Source organism: the organism of the source record quoted next, unplaced genomic scaffold (genome assembly GCF_019419815.1).
Source record: "Pyrus x bretschneideri cultivar Hongxiangsu unplaced genomic scaffold, Pyrus_bretschneideri_v1 Contig3, whole genome shotgun sequence".
In the NCBI taxonomy this organism is placed as follows: Eukaryota; Viridiplantae; Streptophyta; class Magnoliopsida; order Rosales; family Rosaceae; genus Pyrus; species Pyrus x bretschneideri.
Genome location: NW_025999612.1, coordinates 7067326 through 7083529, shown reverse-complemented (window position 1 = coordinate 7083529; position 16204 = coordinate 7067326). Strand labels below are relative to the sequence as shown.

Sequence of the window (16204 nt, the reverse complement as noted above, 5' to 3'; positions counted from 1 at the left end):
TAGGTATAAAATTTACCTACTTGTAAATAAATCCAAAAGAGGAAAATTTTGTAAGATCAAACCAAACAAATTTATCTACTAAATCATAAATTAACAGATGGATTAAAAAAAAGTTGAGATCTTGATTGATTGGAAGGACGTTCGTGATAATTGAATGGAGATGAAGGAAAAAAAGGCAGATTTTACATGAGCAACATCCGTAGGTTAACTCTTGCCACTTGAGATTTAGCAGAATTTTTTACAGGGTTGGAGGAATGAGACAAAAACGAGTTTCGAGTGTCACGTGGTATATTTTAGAGGCCATATCAATCATTAATTTTAGCGTTGTCACTAGCTTAGCCGTTGATAGTTGTGACCTCTAGAGCATGTCTTTTTCACTGATAGGTGAGCCAAGAGCAAGTCCACCGGGAGTGGATTGCCTAGCACCCAGCACCCAAAACAGCTGGCCCCCAGGCAAATCACTCCACCCCAGCCTAATAGGCTGGCACCCAGCTCAAGCCAGGCAAAAGACCAGCCTAGAATTGACAGACCCAACAACCGGGCCATCTGACGTTAGCCGAGCCATCCACGTTGTTAATGCCGACGCCAGCTCTTCCCACAACCTTCAACCTCCCGCCGGAGGACTCAAACACCTTGCGGGTGACCTTGGATTCAGACACCTGCGGGTGATCTCGTCACAAAGCTAGATCTTGGTGCAGAGCTCCTCGCAGCTAAGATTGTAGGAGCAGTCGACATTAGCGAACTACTTGAGGAGGTTGATTCCGGGCTCTCCGAGCTTTTCTGACACGGGGACGGTGGGCTTGGCGTCAAGCTTCTCCGAGCTTCTTTGGGTTTTTGTAGCATTTATACTTTTAAAGGGTCTAATTTTTCTCCTCCTCTGCATTGACATTTGACTCCAAAAATATTATTAATTATATCAAAAATTAATAATTTTTTTTGTTAAGGATGGAGATGCATTTGATCTATTACTGTTCATTGGCATCTATCACTATTCACTAAGTGAATTAAATAGGATAAATGCTGGAGCATTTTTTTAGGAATCAACTTGCTCTAAGGTCATGTGCACAAACGCAACTGATGCTAGCATACTTGCACTAAAAATCGACCATGAATTATCCTCCAATGTGTCATGCTGGCCTCAGTTAGGCCCATACAGTGTTTTTTTTTTTTTTTTTCCCCTTCTATTTATCAGTGGGCCAACCTGAATTGTTTTGCTTAATTACTGTTAATATTAAAACAATATTAAGCAATAATAATTGTACTAAAGTGAGAAAGTTAAAGGCGGCAGCGTGCCAATTTGTATTTAAAAATAATTAATCTGAGTCCAATGCTTCAAGAATTAATGATTTACAATATACAATTAATTAATCACCTGAGAACTTAAACAAAACTTTGATTAACTACAAGATGGATGTTGTACACTGCTATTAGACAACCGGACACTCTGATCTGATCCATTTCTTATGAACGGGTTTCCGGTAGCATCCACGTCGATAACGACAGTGTCACCGGGCTTGTAACCTCCGGCGAGAAGCGCTTCGCTCAACGGATCTTCAATGATTGACGTAATCGCCCTCCTAAGCGGGCGGGCGCCATAAAACCGGTCGTAGCCTTGCTCACATACGAGGCCCTTGACTGATTCAGACACCTCCAGTCCCATTCCCAGAGACATTAGCCTCTTCTTCAGCTCTTGTAGCATTAAGTTTACAATCTCGAGCATCTAGCGTAAAAAAATGATACAAAGATTAGAATGTAAATACAATATCAAGCAGGAGGTTACAAGGCCGGTGAGGATCAACACCGGAGGTTACAAAAATTCAAAGATGCGGAGTTTGAGGAGACAAACTGCGTTATGGAAACGCCTAACCCTAGAGAGATGATGGATTAAGGTGATGAATTTCTACTTTTAAGGGACTGGAATTCCTAAAATCAATGTAAGATGGCATACCTGAGCCCTTTGAAGGGGATGGAATACAACTACTTCGTCTATCCGATTCAGCAACTCTGGACGAAAATATGTCTTGAGTTCTTCCATTACAGTTGCTTTTAGTCCGGCATATGAAGTTACCTCATCATCTGCAAGCAAGAAACCAATGGAGCTTCCTCTGCCCTTAGCAATGATAGTGGACCCAACATTAGACGTCATCACTACCAACGCATTCTTAAATGACACTCTCCGTCCCTATCAAACCCACATTGTCGACAAAATGAGTCAATAATCAAAGACTGTAGTAAGAAAGAAAGCGATCACAAAACTTAAAAAGTTAGAGCAACCAAAAAAATACTATGGAGCAACCAAGCGACAGTTTCCTTGTACAGAGCTAAGTACCCAAGTAACTTAAAGCCAAAGGTAACAAACCTGAGCATCAGTCAGGTGGCCATCTTCAAAAATTTGGAGAAGGATGTTGAAGATATCTGGATGGGCTTTCTCTATTTCATCAAACACAACCACTGTAAAAGGTCGTCTTCTAATAGCTTCGGTTAGAGTGCCCCCAGCTCCATAGCCAACATAACCTGGGGGTGACCCTATTAATTTGCTAACAGAATGGCGCTCCATATATTCACTCATGTCAAACCGTAGCATGGCTTCCTCCTGTAACAATAACATCAAGAATCACATAAAATATTTTGATTGGATGTATGCCTATGCCTCATCGAGCTCCTAATGCATCAAGGTTCCATTATACTTTTAATCTTAGCAATTACTCAATGCAGAAAGAGTACCTTCTCTTATAAAGAGTGAAGACTTACCGATCCAAAATAAGATGCAGCCAAAGCTTTTGTTAATTCAGTTTTTCCAACCCCGGTCGGACCACAAAAGAGCAGCGTTGCCATGGGTCTGTCAGGATCCTTCAGTCCAACCCGGGATCTCTTAACAGCTCGAGAAATGGCAGCAACAGCCTCTTCTTGACCAACAACCCGTTTCCTAAGCTTCTCATCAAGACCGACCAGAAGCATTCTGTCATCAGCAGTGAGCTGCTGAAGAGGGACTCCTGACCATAGTGAGGCAACTACTGCTATATCCTCTGGTCCCACCACTGTAGGTCTGAAAAATACATTCGCAAGAAATCCAGTTAAAAATCATTCTGTGACCTCAGGAAAGGCCAACTGCATTATCCTCCAGATATGTTTTCAGGGCCAAAGATCATACTCATGATCAGATGTGGAAGATGAAGAGGAGGGTTCTCTGATATCATTCACACTAGAAGCGTCGCCGTTTTTCAGTTCAGTCGCTAGGACCTGCTTATATTGTAGTCACAACATTAGCAACATACGAGGATCACTAAACACAATAAGTATATAACAGAAAACAGGAGCAATGTCAGTACCACTTCATGCATCGCCTGAACTGTCCGAATTTCTTGCCAATAGTCATCAGGTGACTTTGAAAGTATACAAATTTGCTGTTCTCTTTTCCTCTTAAAGGCATCCATACGAGCTCTACTTCCCGCTTCATCAATGAGATCAATAGCTTTATCAGGTAGATATCTATCAGATATATATCTTGCTGATAGATACACAGCTGCAATAATGGCTTCTGGTTCATATCTGCAGTTGTGATGGGCCTCATATTTCTCACGTAGACCTAGTAGTATCCTAACTGCATCATCCTAAAAAAATTTATATCATTTCAATTCCAGGTTGTGTAATGACCGATCACTTCACATACAGTAAGATGAAAATTCATTTTGAAAAATACCTGGCTTGGTTCATTAATCCAAACAGGTTGTAATCTTCGTGCAAATGCTTTATCCTTTTCAAGGTGCAACCTGTATTCATCTGCAGTTGTGGCTGCAATACACTGCAAACAACAGAATGTTAATGCAACTTATACTAAGAGAACTTAGAAAACAAGCACAGATCTTAAACACAAAATCAGGGCATTGCTCCAACATAACTGATTTGGATTCCATTTCCACGTAACAATAAAGAAAACTACGGTGGGATCACAAAAAATCTGGACTTCCTATCTTTGTATAACAAGATTCATGTGATAAAATAGCTTCAGCTACTCAGAGCAATAATGCATGAATGAATGAGATAATAGCCCTAGAAACTTAGAAAGTGTACTGAGTCACTTTCCAACATCACTGACTGAAATAAGAACAAGAAACGAAAATGTACCTTTGAATTATTATATCTACTTGGGAAGGTTAAGACAATTACATCATAATCCAAAGAGAAAAGGAACTTGACTTCAGTTCAACATTAGTAATTATATTTGGTAATAAGAACTAGCGTCAATCAAATGCTTAAATCTGCTTGGCTTTGGGTGCAAGCATCATTATCAACAAGTTATCTCTCACTATTAGTTCTTAGCAATCTTGCAATCTCATGCCTAAATCCCTTCTAGCATACAATTTAGACTTTCTCTTCAGTGCATTAAGACATTTATTCAAAGGATCTCTGGGTCCAGCACTAAGATAACCCCATAAGTCTGAGCACTAAGCATAACAACATAGGTCAATGTCCTATATTGCGAAGACCAGTTAACAACTGATCATATAGATGACTAATGGCTTCCAATTAAGTGTCAGTGATGCCTTCACTAACTATATTTAAAATTTACGACAAGATGCCATGCCAATACATGAGGACGGTCACTAAAATTACATACAGAACAAGATTGAATGAAGGGGAAGTAGACAAATAACCTGTAATTGACCCCTCCCAAGGGGAGGTTTTATTAGATTGGCAATGTCAAGACTAGACCCCTTATTTCTTTGTCCAACTGTTCCAGACTCAATAAGGGTATGTACTTCATCAATAAAAAGAATAATGTTTCCTGCAATGCAAGCACATCATGAATGAGCAGACAGGAATTGATTATTTTCTTATATAAATAACTGAAAAAAGTTTACTCACCTGCTTTTTGTATGTCACTTAACAATGTGGTAATACGCGCCTCCAATTCTCCCCTCTCCTTTGAACCAGCCATTAATAGTGCTATATCCAAGGACATTACACGTTTTTCCTGTGGAAAAATAAAGCTAATCAAATTATTAATATGCAGCTACATTATTTTATGTATAAGCAACTGAATTGGGATGAGAGTGTAGAGCTAGATGAGCTAGATCAGTTAGATGAGCTAGAGGAATATAAATCATTTGTAAGAACACACCAGGAGAAAAGCAGGGACATCCGCCTGTGCAATACTAATCGCCAGTCCTTCAACAATGGCTGTCTTTCCAACCCCACTTTCACCGAGAAGAATGGGGTTATTTTTACTTCTGCGACAAAGTATCTGAATAATTCTCTGAACTTCAGTGTCTCGGCCAATAACAGGATCAACGAGTCCCTCACTAGCACGGGCAGTAAGATCCACGCAGAATTGGTCCAAAGCACTTTTGTCTGAGAGGACAGAGGAATTATAGGGCAATTCCCTCTGATTTTGTAGCAAAAAACTAAACAATAGAGACGAGCAAACCTACTTCTTACCTTTCTTTTTCCCAGAAGCAGTTGATTTTTTGGAAGGGGATTTTTGAAATCCCCCAGATGGTTCTCTACCATCTTTGACAAGCTCTACTTGAAGCCTCGAGGCTGCCTCGGCTAACAACTGGTTTACATCTACCCCCAGTCTGAAATCGCATTCATTTATTAGCTTCAGAATGGAAACTCATATACACTTTCGCACCTTAAACCTCGTCCCCATATATGAAATCATGTAAATGCAGCCCGTACAGATGTCATATGCTCTCTATCCCTCTCTCTCAGGTCACACAATTTCATTACAAGGTACAACTTTCCGGTTATGTACCATGCAATTGCAAACTCGTCGAAGCATGAAAAATGCTTAACGTAGTTATCGACAAGAAAATAACCAATTCCCACCATTCATAACATGAACACATGGAGAATATAGAGGACTAGGCATAGTAAACAAGTATAGGCACATCATATTTCTTTCTACCAAAGTTTTGAAATCATATGTTCCACACTACATTTCGAACAAAGGAAATTCATAGCTTATCAACCCAATTACCAAGATTAGAAAAACAAAATTGAGGACAAAAAAGTACCTTTTGAGGACCTGACCAGCACTTCCATCATCAGCGGTGAACAAACCAATGGCAATGTGCTCCGGCGCAATGAAATTGTGAGCTCTAGCCCTCGAATACTCCAACGCCGCCTCAAGCACCCGCTTTGTGCTAATTGAGAAGGGGACATCGGTGGCGGAAGCAGAAGCAGCTCGGCTGGAAGGATCAACTTCTGCAGAAGCAGAAGTCTGACTTTGATTATGGTGGTGCCAAATGGCGCCAACAGCTTCCCGGGCCTGGTCTATAGAGATGCCCGAGCCGAGAAAGCCGTGGGAATTCGGATGAAGATGGCGGTGCTGCTCCTCCTCGGCGATCAGACCCAGAAGCAGGTGCTGGGTAAACACCATGTTTCTGCCAAGAGCTCTGGCTTCTCTTTGGGAAAAGATGACGGCTTTGATTGCTCGCTCCGTAAACCGCTCGAAGACGGCGGCGACGATCCGGAGCTTGATTTTTCGCCGGGCGGTGGGGCCGGTGGGAAAGGTGCGAGCTTTGAAGGGGGAGAGGAAAGAAGAAGCAAAATGTGGTGACGGGTTGGTGAGGCGAATTGGGTAGAGAGAGAAGACTTGGCTGCCGCCGCCGCTACTTCTGCGATCATAACGGAAGAATTGAGTGCAGCAACAATTAGAAGTAGAAGAATTTAGAGATGGAGTCCGCCATTGAAGTGAAGGAATCAACACAGAGGAGGAGGACGACGAAGACACTTGCATTCTCCTGAGCTCTGACTTCTAGAGAGAGAGAGAGAGAGAGAGAGAGAGAGGAAGGTGGGAAGGTTTGGGTTTGCTTCGAAAAAATAGTGTAAAGAATAAATGGAGGATTATTGGATCAAAAAATCGTATAAAACGATAAATTTGTTAAGCTGAAGACGAAAGAAAGGTGTTTTGATTGATGCTATCGTTTAACCACGTCCAAGAGATCTCTTCATTTCCAAGCAAAAGCAAAGACTTCTTCCTTCTTCTCTTTTATTTTTATACTCTCTCCCAATCATTAATCAATGCATCTTAAACTAAAATTTATGAACGTATCTAGTCTAACAAATTGCAAAGAAAAAGAGTATGGAGATTTCGAATACTAGTGTGGTTTTGACTAAATGAGCTCAAGAATATTTTTACCTTAATTTATTTGATCAATCTTATCATAGATTATGAGAGACTTTAATGTCTGACACAGGTCAAATATCTGTATAATCAAACACAAAACCAAGATCACCTAAGTTATCATTTGCATGTGATTAGTCGTACATAAAAATCATTCCAATTCAGGAGTCAATTAACATGTGTGCGGTGTACCCAATTTGAACAAGGGAACATACGGCTGACTAGAAAGTAAGCATTTGAACGCTGCCTGCCTGCCGGCCAAAACAAAAGAGTAGCTCATGATTGGAAGAGCAAAGTCACGTTTTAGTTTGAAGTCGGAACCTTCCACCGTTCAATTGCCAAATACGTTAAGGAAATTGGGTGAGGACAGAACAGAACCACTTTTGACAAGTCCCCAAAAGTACCATTTTTTCGCTTGCTTCCCATTTTTTTTGCAAAATAGTAGAAAAGTAAATAGGTTTCAAGTTTAAACCTTGATGAGAGAGAGACTCCAAGGAAAGGAAAGAGAAAGGGGGACGAAAGGTATGAGTAGAATAGGCCGACACGTCAACCTTTGCTCTTTGTACACGTTGCGATTGTTGCTTTTAATCCTCCTCCTACGACTCTTTCTTTTGTCCGGATTAAAGAAAACAACTACAGTTTTTTATTTTTCTTTCTCACAGTTTCGGGGGCTGACTTGGCACATACATACCCAGAGAAAAGAACGTGTATTTTAAGTCAATCGTACACTATTACGTAGCAATTTTAATTTTAAAATGCAGGATTAACTGTCTGTTTGACTATGAAACCGTCATGGAGTACTATCCACATGTCCATATATGGGTAGATGATGAGCTTTATGCTTTAGGGTATATAATTTCTATCATTTAATATTCTTCAATTCACTTAATACGATGATCGATAATTATAAGGATGTGAGAAGGAAAAAGAAATGTATAGATATTACACCCCTTTAGTTAACAAAATATATTAGAATACAAGTTGATATCCACCACTTACGTGACGGTGTTACGATCACAACCAAAATCTCTCTTTTCAATTGGGCATGTGTGGAGGTCAGTCTGTATTAAGGGAGCAATTTTTCGGTGTACCCTCACTCATAATGGTGAGGGTACACCAAAAAAATTTGGTGCACCCTCACTTTTTGTATACCAAAAAAATTCTAATGAGTGAGGGTACACCAAATTTTTTTGGTGTACCCGGTACACCTAAAAATTTTCCGTATTAAGGACAAACACTTGCCCAACTCTCCTTTCCAGCATGTTACGAAGGTTGGTTCTTGTATTTCATACACTGGGACCTGCTAAATACCAATTTCATCCCTCAAAGAATGCAGATTTTGTTGCGTTGGGTTAGGGTTGAATTGGAAATGTCATGAGATTAAGTTTGCCAAACTTCCCTTCCATCATATAAAAGTTTGGTTTGTACATATATTTCTGTTACATATCAATTTTGAGCCCTGAAAAATGCAGCCCTGCTGCATTTATAATCCAGCTGACTTTCCAGGGCCTGAAACACGAGAAAAACTGATGCGGGGCTTTGCTTGCCACTGGACTTTCCTGAGTGGCACCACAACCCACTCAAAACTCACCATAGGGCCAATCTTATATATTTTATATATTTAAAGCTCCCATAATTATTTTTTTACTAATTATTATACACTATAAGATTAATCTAATAGTTAATTTTTTTTTTCCTCTTAGATATGCATTTGAGTGTTTAAATTGGAATGCCTTTTAACGCTCTGCTAAGTAACTGAGTTTTTTGTAATAAATCAAGTATCTTTTGGAGCAATCAATTATGAAGAAGCACCATAGTTAGGCAGTCTCCCACAACATCAAGAAGAGGCAAAATACTGTTTCCACGATTCTGGAGTTAAATTAGATGTCTGCTTTACAATGATAAAAAACAAAATAGTTGTGAAACAGTATTTTGTGTAAAATATGGATATGTAATCTTTTTTTCTTTTTTTTTTGTAGCATCGATCATTTTGACCAAAGTGCATTTCAACGAGACATTTGGAAATTGATAACTCGTATTTGTTATGTTCCTTAAATTAGCTATTGTCATAATACTTGATTCAAATATTGTTATTCAAGTATAAATGCTTTCGTAGTAAACCGAATTATTACATTTATAGTAAGAAATGAAATCCCACATCCGTTGTGCTATGATTCAAGCATAAACATCTGCCTCCATTTTGTTGCCCTTGTGACCATATTTTTATGAAGAAAGAAAAAACACAAAGTAGGAAAGAAGACAATAGAGAAAGTTTGGGAAGAAATTAAAAGAAGAGAGAGAAGAGGGAAAAAAAATGAACCACTAATTAAATTTTATCATATATATTAATTAGTAGGAAAAATAATTATAAGAGTTTTAAATATAAAAGATTATATTTAAGATTTGCCATGTGGTAAGTTTTGATTGAATTGTAGTGCCACTCAATAATGTCCAGTGGCAAGTAAAGCCCCACACAAGTTTTTCTCCTGAAACACAAAAGACATGAAAATAAAGTTACTAGCAGGCCAGCAGCAAATTGATCAAGGTAAAAAATGCTAGAGGATGGATGTCGTTACCACTTTGGAGGATGCTGAGTTGGCGAGTTTCTGTTTTTATTTCCTCCGAAGACATGACGCACCAAATCTACTTCGTGAGATCAACGGTTTAAGCAGGACGATGGGACAGTGCATGTCTTAATGAGAGATGCACGGCAAGATTTCTATCTTGCAAAAATAAGCAGCTGCGGTGCTTAACTCTTTCTGCTCCGGGTGAAAGCTTTCACTCCAAATAGAGATTCAACTGCTCTCGGATGAGTCAACTTGGCTCCAAAGTATCTTGGCGTAAGCCTTCTCCTCTTCCTTCTCTTCTGCAACATAATCATCCGCCTCAACTACTTCATCCTCGTCTGGAATCTCTTCCATAATTTGCTCAGTTGTAGCCTCTTCTAAAAGTCTTTGTCTCTCTTGTTCAGTAAGTTCGGCTAATGCCTCCCTCATAGCCTTCCCCGTTGCTGGCCTGTCTCCTCGCCTGTATTTTGGAGCAGGCACAACGAATGGCAAAACAATATTATCCAATTTTACGCTATTTTTGTTGGCGCTACCATCTGTTTCCGTTGGGGGAAAGGTGAAAATGATCCCAAGTTCATAATTGCAAATATGAAGCATCTGACCCAAAGTAGAGTTGGCTTTCCCTAGTCTGTTCATGTTTAAACCAAATGGACTATTGATTGGTCGTCCCCAGGCCGCTGCACTGAAATTGTGGGAACCGCAATAAACCCAACCAAATGAAGATCCGTCTATCTTTGAGTGAAAGCGTCTCCGTGCCACCTGCATATATTAGAAATGTGATGCAGATAAGATGCTACAATATTATCCATGTGGCAGTGTAAGACAAGATGCCAGATGCCTCTTGCAATAAATTCATACCTTGCTGTGCATTGGATGTCCTACTCTATCGTAGGGGTGAGGAATTGCATCATGAAGTATGTCTATAGTCCTCAGCCTTTGCCATGTTTTCTACGTAAATAAAAAAATTGTTACATTGTCAACAAATAATACGATGTAAGGGCTAAATCCTATCACTGAAAAAAGAGAAATTCCCAACCTACAGTTAAGGATTCACAATATTCAAAACTTGAAGACAAAAAGTGCTAAACCAATGCAGATAATAATCCAGAAATCTAAGATAAAAACGATATTGCAAGAAGCTGAAAGATCACCATACCTCAGAGAAGCAAAGAATGCGTTTTGAAGGAAAGATTCCATTGCATGCATCCTTCACTCTTTTTATGGTTGGAAAAACAATTTTAATGGATGGACTTTTTGATTCTTGACTAGCACTCCAACAGCCCCACTGTTAAGAGTATAGATAACTCCAGAGTTAAATCAATAAACATGACATAAACTCTTCGAGAATTTCTATAAAAGGACAGAGTGTGTAATTACCTCTGGATCGGACTCTTCAGACTCGAATTCCAATGATTTCTTTCCTGCAGCTACTGAAAATGCAGCTAAAAATTTGGCATTGATTGACCCAATTGAGGATGCGCCTTAAAAAAACATCCAACTGAAAAATCAGAACATGTCTTTGGAGTTCCTCTTTTCATTAATGATATATATCTTCCAATTTCTTAAATAGATTAAGATTGCGCAAGATAAGATACACTCACCATAAACAAAATCAGAGTCAAGTGATTCAGGCCATTTATACTGACCTAAAACCTGATAACAAGAAATATTCCGTAAGATACTGCAATAACAACATAAACTAGAAAGTCACTGAACAGCATCAGTTATAAACAAGTGAAATGCTGGGGTCACTTTGACTGTTTGTCCAAAACAGATCTAGTGAGGAAGTATACGATATATTCATAATCAACAAAGTATAAACTATTCAGAAATTTGACAACTAAGAATATCAGAGCCGTTACCTCCTGAAGTCGCCAGAGGCCTGTGCACCTTTGAATGGCAGCAATCAAAGAGCATAATGCAAAAATATGTTGAGATTCTATTATCTTTGATATATCCTCAAACTTCGGTCCCTGCAAAAAGCAGCATTATGTTTATAATAAATGCACATTCCAAAATACACACTTCATGCTACCATTTAGAGTAAGCTCCAATTCATGACTCCAAAAATCATTTCAATAATGCAGAATAAAATACCTGTGACACATGCAGTATCAGTTGCACTTTCTTGTTGTTTCCTCCTCCTAAAGCTGCTGCAAGAGCTTCTTTAGGACAGATATAACCAGAGAAGCTGAAGAGTCCGATATCCCACAGTGGAGAGACCCACTTTGCAACATGTCTAGGCAAGAAGCCAAGTTGAACAGAGTCTGCTGCAACAAACAAAGAAGTTACTCTACTTAGGTAACTGACAGCATTAACGGTCACAACTTAACCACATTCATATATTTAGAGGATTGACAACAGACAAATAGAATAATCGTCCTGCATGCAATAAGAGAGGAACGACCCCCATTCACACAATTTTATAATTATATTATGCAAACACCTGATATCAAAAGTATATAAAGATATTCTTAAAAGTGACTTTTTTTAAAGCAATGTGAATTTACCTCCCTCATTGGAGTCAGGAACAAGAATATTCACTGCATTTGCATCTGCAGGAACATTTGTGTTTCTTGTTAAAACAATTGATAACGCTTTTGCATGTTCACATGATTTCCTCAGGAATGAAGCCAGTTTCTTAAGCTTTGCACCATTTGAGTCTTTTGCATTGCGAAAGAGGTAGCTTAGACCAACTACAGATGCTTCAACAGATCCAAGGAATTTTGCACCAGATGACGCACCATGATCAGCCTGACATGAAAATTAGCGACAGAATTAGAAACCTAGTTTGACCAAGCAGCCATTGAAAAAAACATATGAAGTCTTTGCAATTGATACTGATGAAATGCAACCACCAAAATTTTTAGAACTTTTTTGAATGTTTGGAAAGTGGGCATTTAATGAATTCCCTGCCCATAGGGTAAAATAAATTATGAAAACTCATTATTTGGACATAGACAAAATGAAAATCACAGAAACGAGCTTGCACTCACTTTAGGAGGGAGAGGTGGAAGTTTGACTTAAGAGAAAAACACTGAAACACATTACTATCTAATGCCCATGGATCAACTGAGTTTCTGGGTCACATTCGAAGAGAATAATCATATAAAAAGACAAATGTCTATAGTTCTGGATAAGAAAATGTTAAGGTGGTGTTGACATTTGCACATCAGCCTTCCTATTCAAAAAAAAAAAAAAAAAAAAAAAAAACATATATATATATATATATATAGATGTTGGACTGCACACATCACAAATGAAAGCACTTACACGCCCAAAGTGCCTGGAATCCAACATAAAGGGAGTTTTATAAGAATGAACTCCAGGAACAGAAGCAACTAAATGTCCAGTTGCACCTCCAAAATCATATTTTGCCAACTCAACAATCCACTGGGCCTGACTAGGTACATCAGTCAGTAGTGTTGCCATAAATCCAGCCAGCTGAGAAGCAAAATCTGTTTTTGAGTCTTGATTCGTTTCCCCATCGTGGAATTGAGTAAAAAGGGACGTATAATCAGGTGCGCTTCTCCGAGGGAAATCTTGCCACCAAACAGTATTGGTCACTGCATTCCACTGCTAAGTTATAAGAAACAATTAGTAATCTGTGCAGAAAATGACATGGCAGAAATTGTAACAAAATGTTCAGTTAATAAATATAAGAGTGTGTACTTATCCATCATCAATAGCTTTTGTATCATTAAGATACAAAACTTTGCATATTCCATAGAATTTTCCAGACATTTCATCATTAATCCAAATCAATCGTACATGCATTCCAAGTTGCAATTACATTATTCCCAAAGTTCTTAAATAAATTAGAATTGACATTTTGCAAATAGGAAATGTAAATAACATAAATAGAGTAGAATACGAATAACAGGACTTCAAACTACACAAGCACCTGCGTTGACACTAAATTTGCAGAGGTAATGATGACACGAATACTATCATCTCTTTTTAGGACCAACAATTTTGGATGATGGCAAGCAATTCCATGTCTCTTGCGGTCATTACCAAAAGCTATGGCCTCGGGAAATGGGGGATGCCTATTACAATGAAAACCATAAAAATGAATATTGTTAAATAAAAATAAAGGTCTTGTGCACAATACAAGTGCCCCATTAACGAATGAGATAAATGAAAAATTACTCACACTAAAAGTAAGTTCGGAAAATCTGGATAAGATGAAGATGTTCTTTTATCAGGGCTTGAACTCCAACATCTTTCAGTATTATGACAAGCAATTGTAACTGGCAGATGGCTAGGAATCTCACAGGATGACAAAAACCTATCAATACACCACCCTTGGACAGTTAGGATTGAAAAGAGTACTTGAGGCGGTGAAACATATGAGCTAAATATAAAATAATAAGATGGAAAAGCCAAATGGAATGAGAAACTACAAGGAGGATGCATAAACAATTCGTAGATAGGCATGCCAACAATAAAGTATGACAAAACATATGGTTAACCTACCATAAAATGTCACTTGTAAATGTTGCAATAAACATCTGTGAAATACTCTGCACAGGATAAAGAAGCTCGGGCAAGGAAATAACGGAATCTTGACTTGAAGTTGAAGAGTTGTGGCCCATAAAAGAAAGGCGATTCAAGTAAAAGTTCTTGCCAGGTTGTGAAGCAACATTTCTGCACCAGGTTTTGTTCTTGACAATACCATCACAATTAGGAGGGTCTTCCTTACCCGTAAACTTGAAAGATGATGTCTCAAGATTCCCATCAGCAACAGCAGTCTCAGAGGGAACTTGAGCATTGTCTTGTCTATGTAAGATGTCACCATTTGGTTCTGAAGCCACTACATTTTCACACCGAGGTATGACTGAAGTGAACAAAATTTTAGTTTTCACACTGCAATCTATGGGTGAGGTTTGACACAACAATGATTTTTCCCTGTTAAGCGGAAGCCTATCAGTATCGAGACCCGGAGATCCTCCTATATCATTACTTTGTATAAATCCATTCTCAAAAGAATATCCACAACATTTTCGAATATACGATATAGGGTCATTGCTAAGCAAAATGTGCCTGCACTCACTTAAGAGAAAGTTTGCTCTTCCAACGATTGAAGATGGAGAACCCTCAGCCCGGGAAGCAAAAACCCTCTTACGTCCCCTTGGACATGATACACATAAAGGTTTACCGGATCCTTTGGGGTTATCAAAACTCTGTACAATTTGGTGCTCACAAACAATCTTATTAACAACAAATCCAATCCGAATCGGATTACAACAATTCTCAGTTGAGCAACCGAGTGAGACCCGGTCTCCATCCGACAACTCCACCGCCACGCCTTCCCTAACCCTAATCCCATTCACAAAAACCCCATTCAAAGAAACCCTAACATTACAACACTCTTCCAAATCCAATCGATTCCTAAATTGAGGAACCGAAATCAATGCGCCGTCGATAACATACAGTTTCCGATCAAAAGAATTATAAATAATCTGGCAATGTTTCTTACCCACACGGCGATCGGCGAAGACGAAATGACAACCACGATAGCTCCGCCCGATCGTGTAAGGGCGATCCGGGTGGAGACGAATTGAATCGACCGGAGAACCGGTTGCCGGACACGTGAGAGGCAAGTCGAGCTGCTTCACGTGGACCGAAACAGCCGTAGTCGCTTTGCTTCTCGGCGGTCTCGGTCGCTTGCGGTGAATAGGGCACCGTTTCACTTCTCCTCCGTCGCTGATGTTATTGGTGGTAAAATCATGGCCGTAATCGGATGACGAATCTGCCATGGCAAGAATATCAATGGAAATAAATCTGGAAAATTGGAAAAAATCAGAGTTGCTGGACTGGATTGGAGTTTGGAGAGGACCAAAAAGATTGAAGAATCGTTTGTCTTCCGCTTTTCATTTCCCTCCAAAATTTGTTTCCTTATTTTAACGCGGTAACGCCCTTACCCATACTGGACATGGATAACGGAACTGGATCTCAGGTTAGAGATTTACACTCGGCCCATTAATTGGTGGTTCTTTTTTGTTCAAAGGTACGAGAAGTGGCCCAATTACAATATTAAGCACAGAAAAATAGACCCACCAAACCGCAAATTAAAAAGCCCAATACATAGATTAAAGCCCAAAATTGAAAAACAAACCCTTGCAACATAAACTCTCTCTTTGCCGCTAGATGTGCCGCCGCCGCCACCACCACCGCCGTCAAAGAACCGAACACCAAAGAAAAGGAAAGAACTAAGCATCGACAAGAGATCTGTAGAGGATGGGGTTGGAGTTTCCTACTTGATCAATGTTAGGGTCACACTTGACTCACAGCTGCTGCAGAGAAACTGCGGGTTCCAAATTTGATATTTTGGATTAAAACCTGGGCCATTCTCTCTAATACTGGCACTTGAAAATTTCATTTTGCCTTGAGATTTTTTATTGGATGGGGTAAGAGATCAGGATGTAGGTTTAGACCAGGGAGATATGGAAGTTAGTGAGGTGGTTTTGTCCTCCAAGCATGATGATCCCATCAATTGTTC

At 39.3% G+C, this 16204-nt stretch overlaps 2 protein-coding genes across 5 annotated transcripts; both read right to left on the bottom strand.

Annotated features, from left to right (window-relative positions):
- Positions 1–1271: 1271 nt before the first annotated feature.
- LOC103950785 (chaperone protein ClpD, chloroplastic) lies at positions 1272–6760 on the bottom strand. The gene is made up of 12 exons (XM_018648298.2): positions 6021–6760; positions 5440–5579; positions 5123–5352; positions 4867–4975; positions 4656–4786; positions 3701–3802; positions 3330–3611; positions 3152–3243; positions 2752–3046; positions 2360–2593; positions 1949–2182; positions 1272–1720 (listed from the first exon to the last, which is right to left on the bottom strand). The coding sequence occupies exons 1-12, from the start codon at positions 6743–6745 to the stop codon at positions 1397–1399; spliced, it is 2898 nt and encodes a 965-aa protein (XP_018503814.2). The 5' UTR covers positions 6746–6760; the 3' UTR covers positions 1272–1396.
- Positions 6761–8490: 1730 nt separating this feature from the next.
- On the bottom strand, positions 8491–15586 carry LOC103950786. Of its 4 annotated transcripts, none has more exons than XM_048589948.1 (13): positions 14179–15586; positions 13856–13990; positions 13604–13748; positions 12973–13275; positions 12210–12453; positions 11797–11969; positions 11562–11672; positions 11301–11352; positions 11077–11180; positions 10856–10984; positions 10558–10647; positions 9709–10458; positions 8491–8641 (listed from the first exon to the last, which is right to left on the bottom strand). In XM_048589948.1, the coding sequence occupies exons 1-12, from the start codon at positions 15459–15461 to the stop codon at positions 9928–9930; spliced, it is 3300 nt and encodes a 1099-aa protein (XP_048445905.1). In that variant the 5' UTR covers positions 15462–15586; the 3' UTR covers positions 8491–8641; positions 9709–9927. The 4 variants fall into 4 exon arrangements, with proteins under 4 accessions (XP_048445905.1, XP_048445907.1, XP_048445906.1 ...); XM_048589950.1 differs by having other exon boundaries at positions 11797–11966; positions 14179–15585; XM_048589949.1 differs by lacking the exon at positions 8491–8641 and adding an exon at positions 9099–9618.
- Positions 15587–16204: the final 618 nt, after the last annotated feature.

Coding starts and splice junctions, on each gene's coding strand:
- LOC103950785 (XM_018648298.2), bottom strand. CDS start 6,745: ATGCAAGTGTCTTCGTCGTCCTCCTCCTCTGTGTTGATTCCTTCACTT. Junction 4,787..4,866: donor AAGTGACATACAAAAAGCAG/GTGAGTAAACTT, acceptor CTTGCATTGCAG/GAAACATTATTCTTTTTATT. Junction 1,721..1,948: donor ATCCCCTTCAAAGGGCTCAG/GTATGCCATCTT, acceptor TTTTTACGCTAG/ATGCTCGAGATTGTAAACTT.
- LOC103950786 (XM_048589948.1), bottom strand. CDS start 15,461: ATGGCAGATTCGTCATCCGATTACGGCCATGATTTTACCACCAATAAC. Junction 13,991..14,178: donor TTTACAAGTGACATTTTATG/GTAGGTTAACCA, acceptor GTGTATTGATAG/GTTTTTGTCATCCTGTGAGA. Junction 11,181..11,300: donor TGACTCTGATTTTGTTTATG/GTGAGTGTATCT, acceptor TGTTTTTTTAAG/GCGCATCCTCAATTGGGTCA.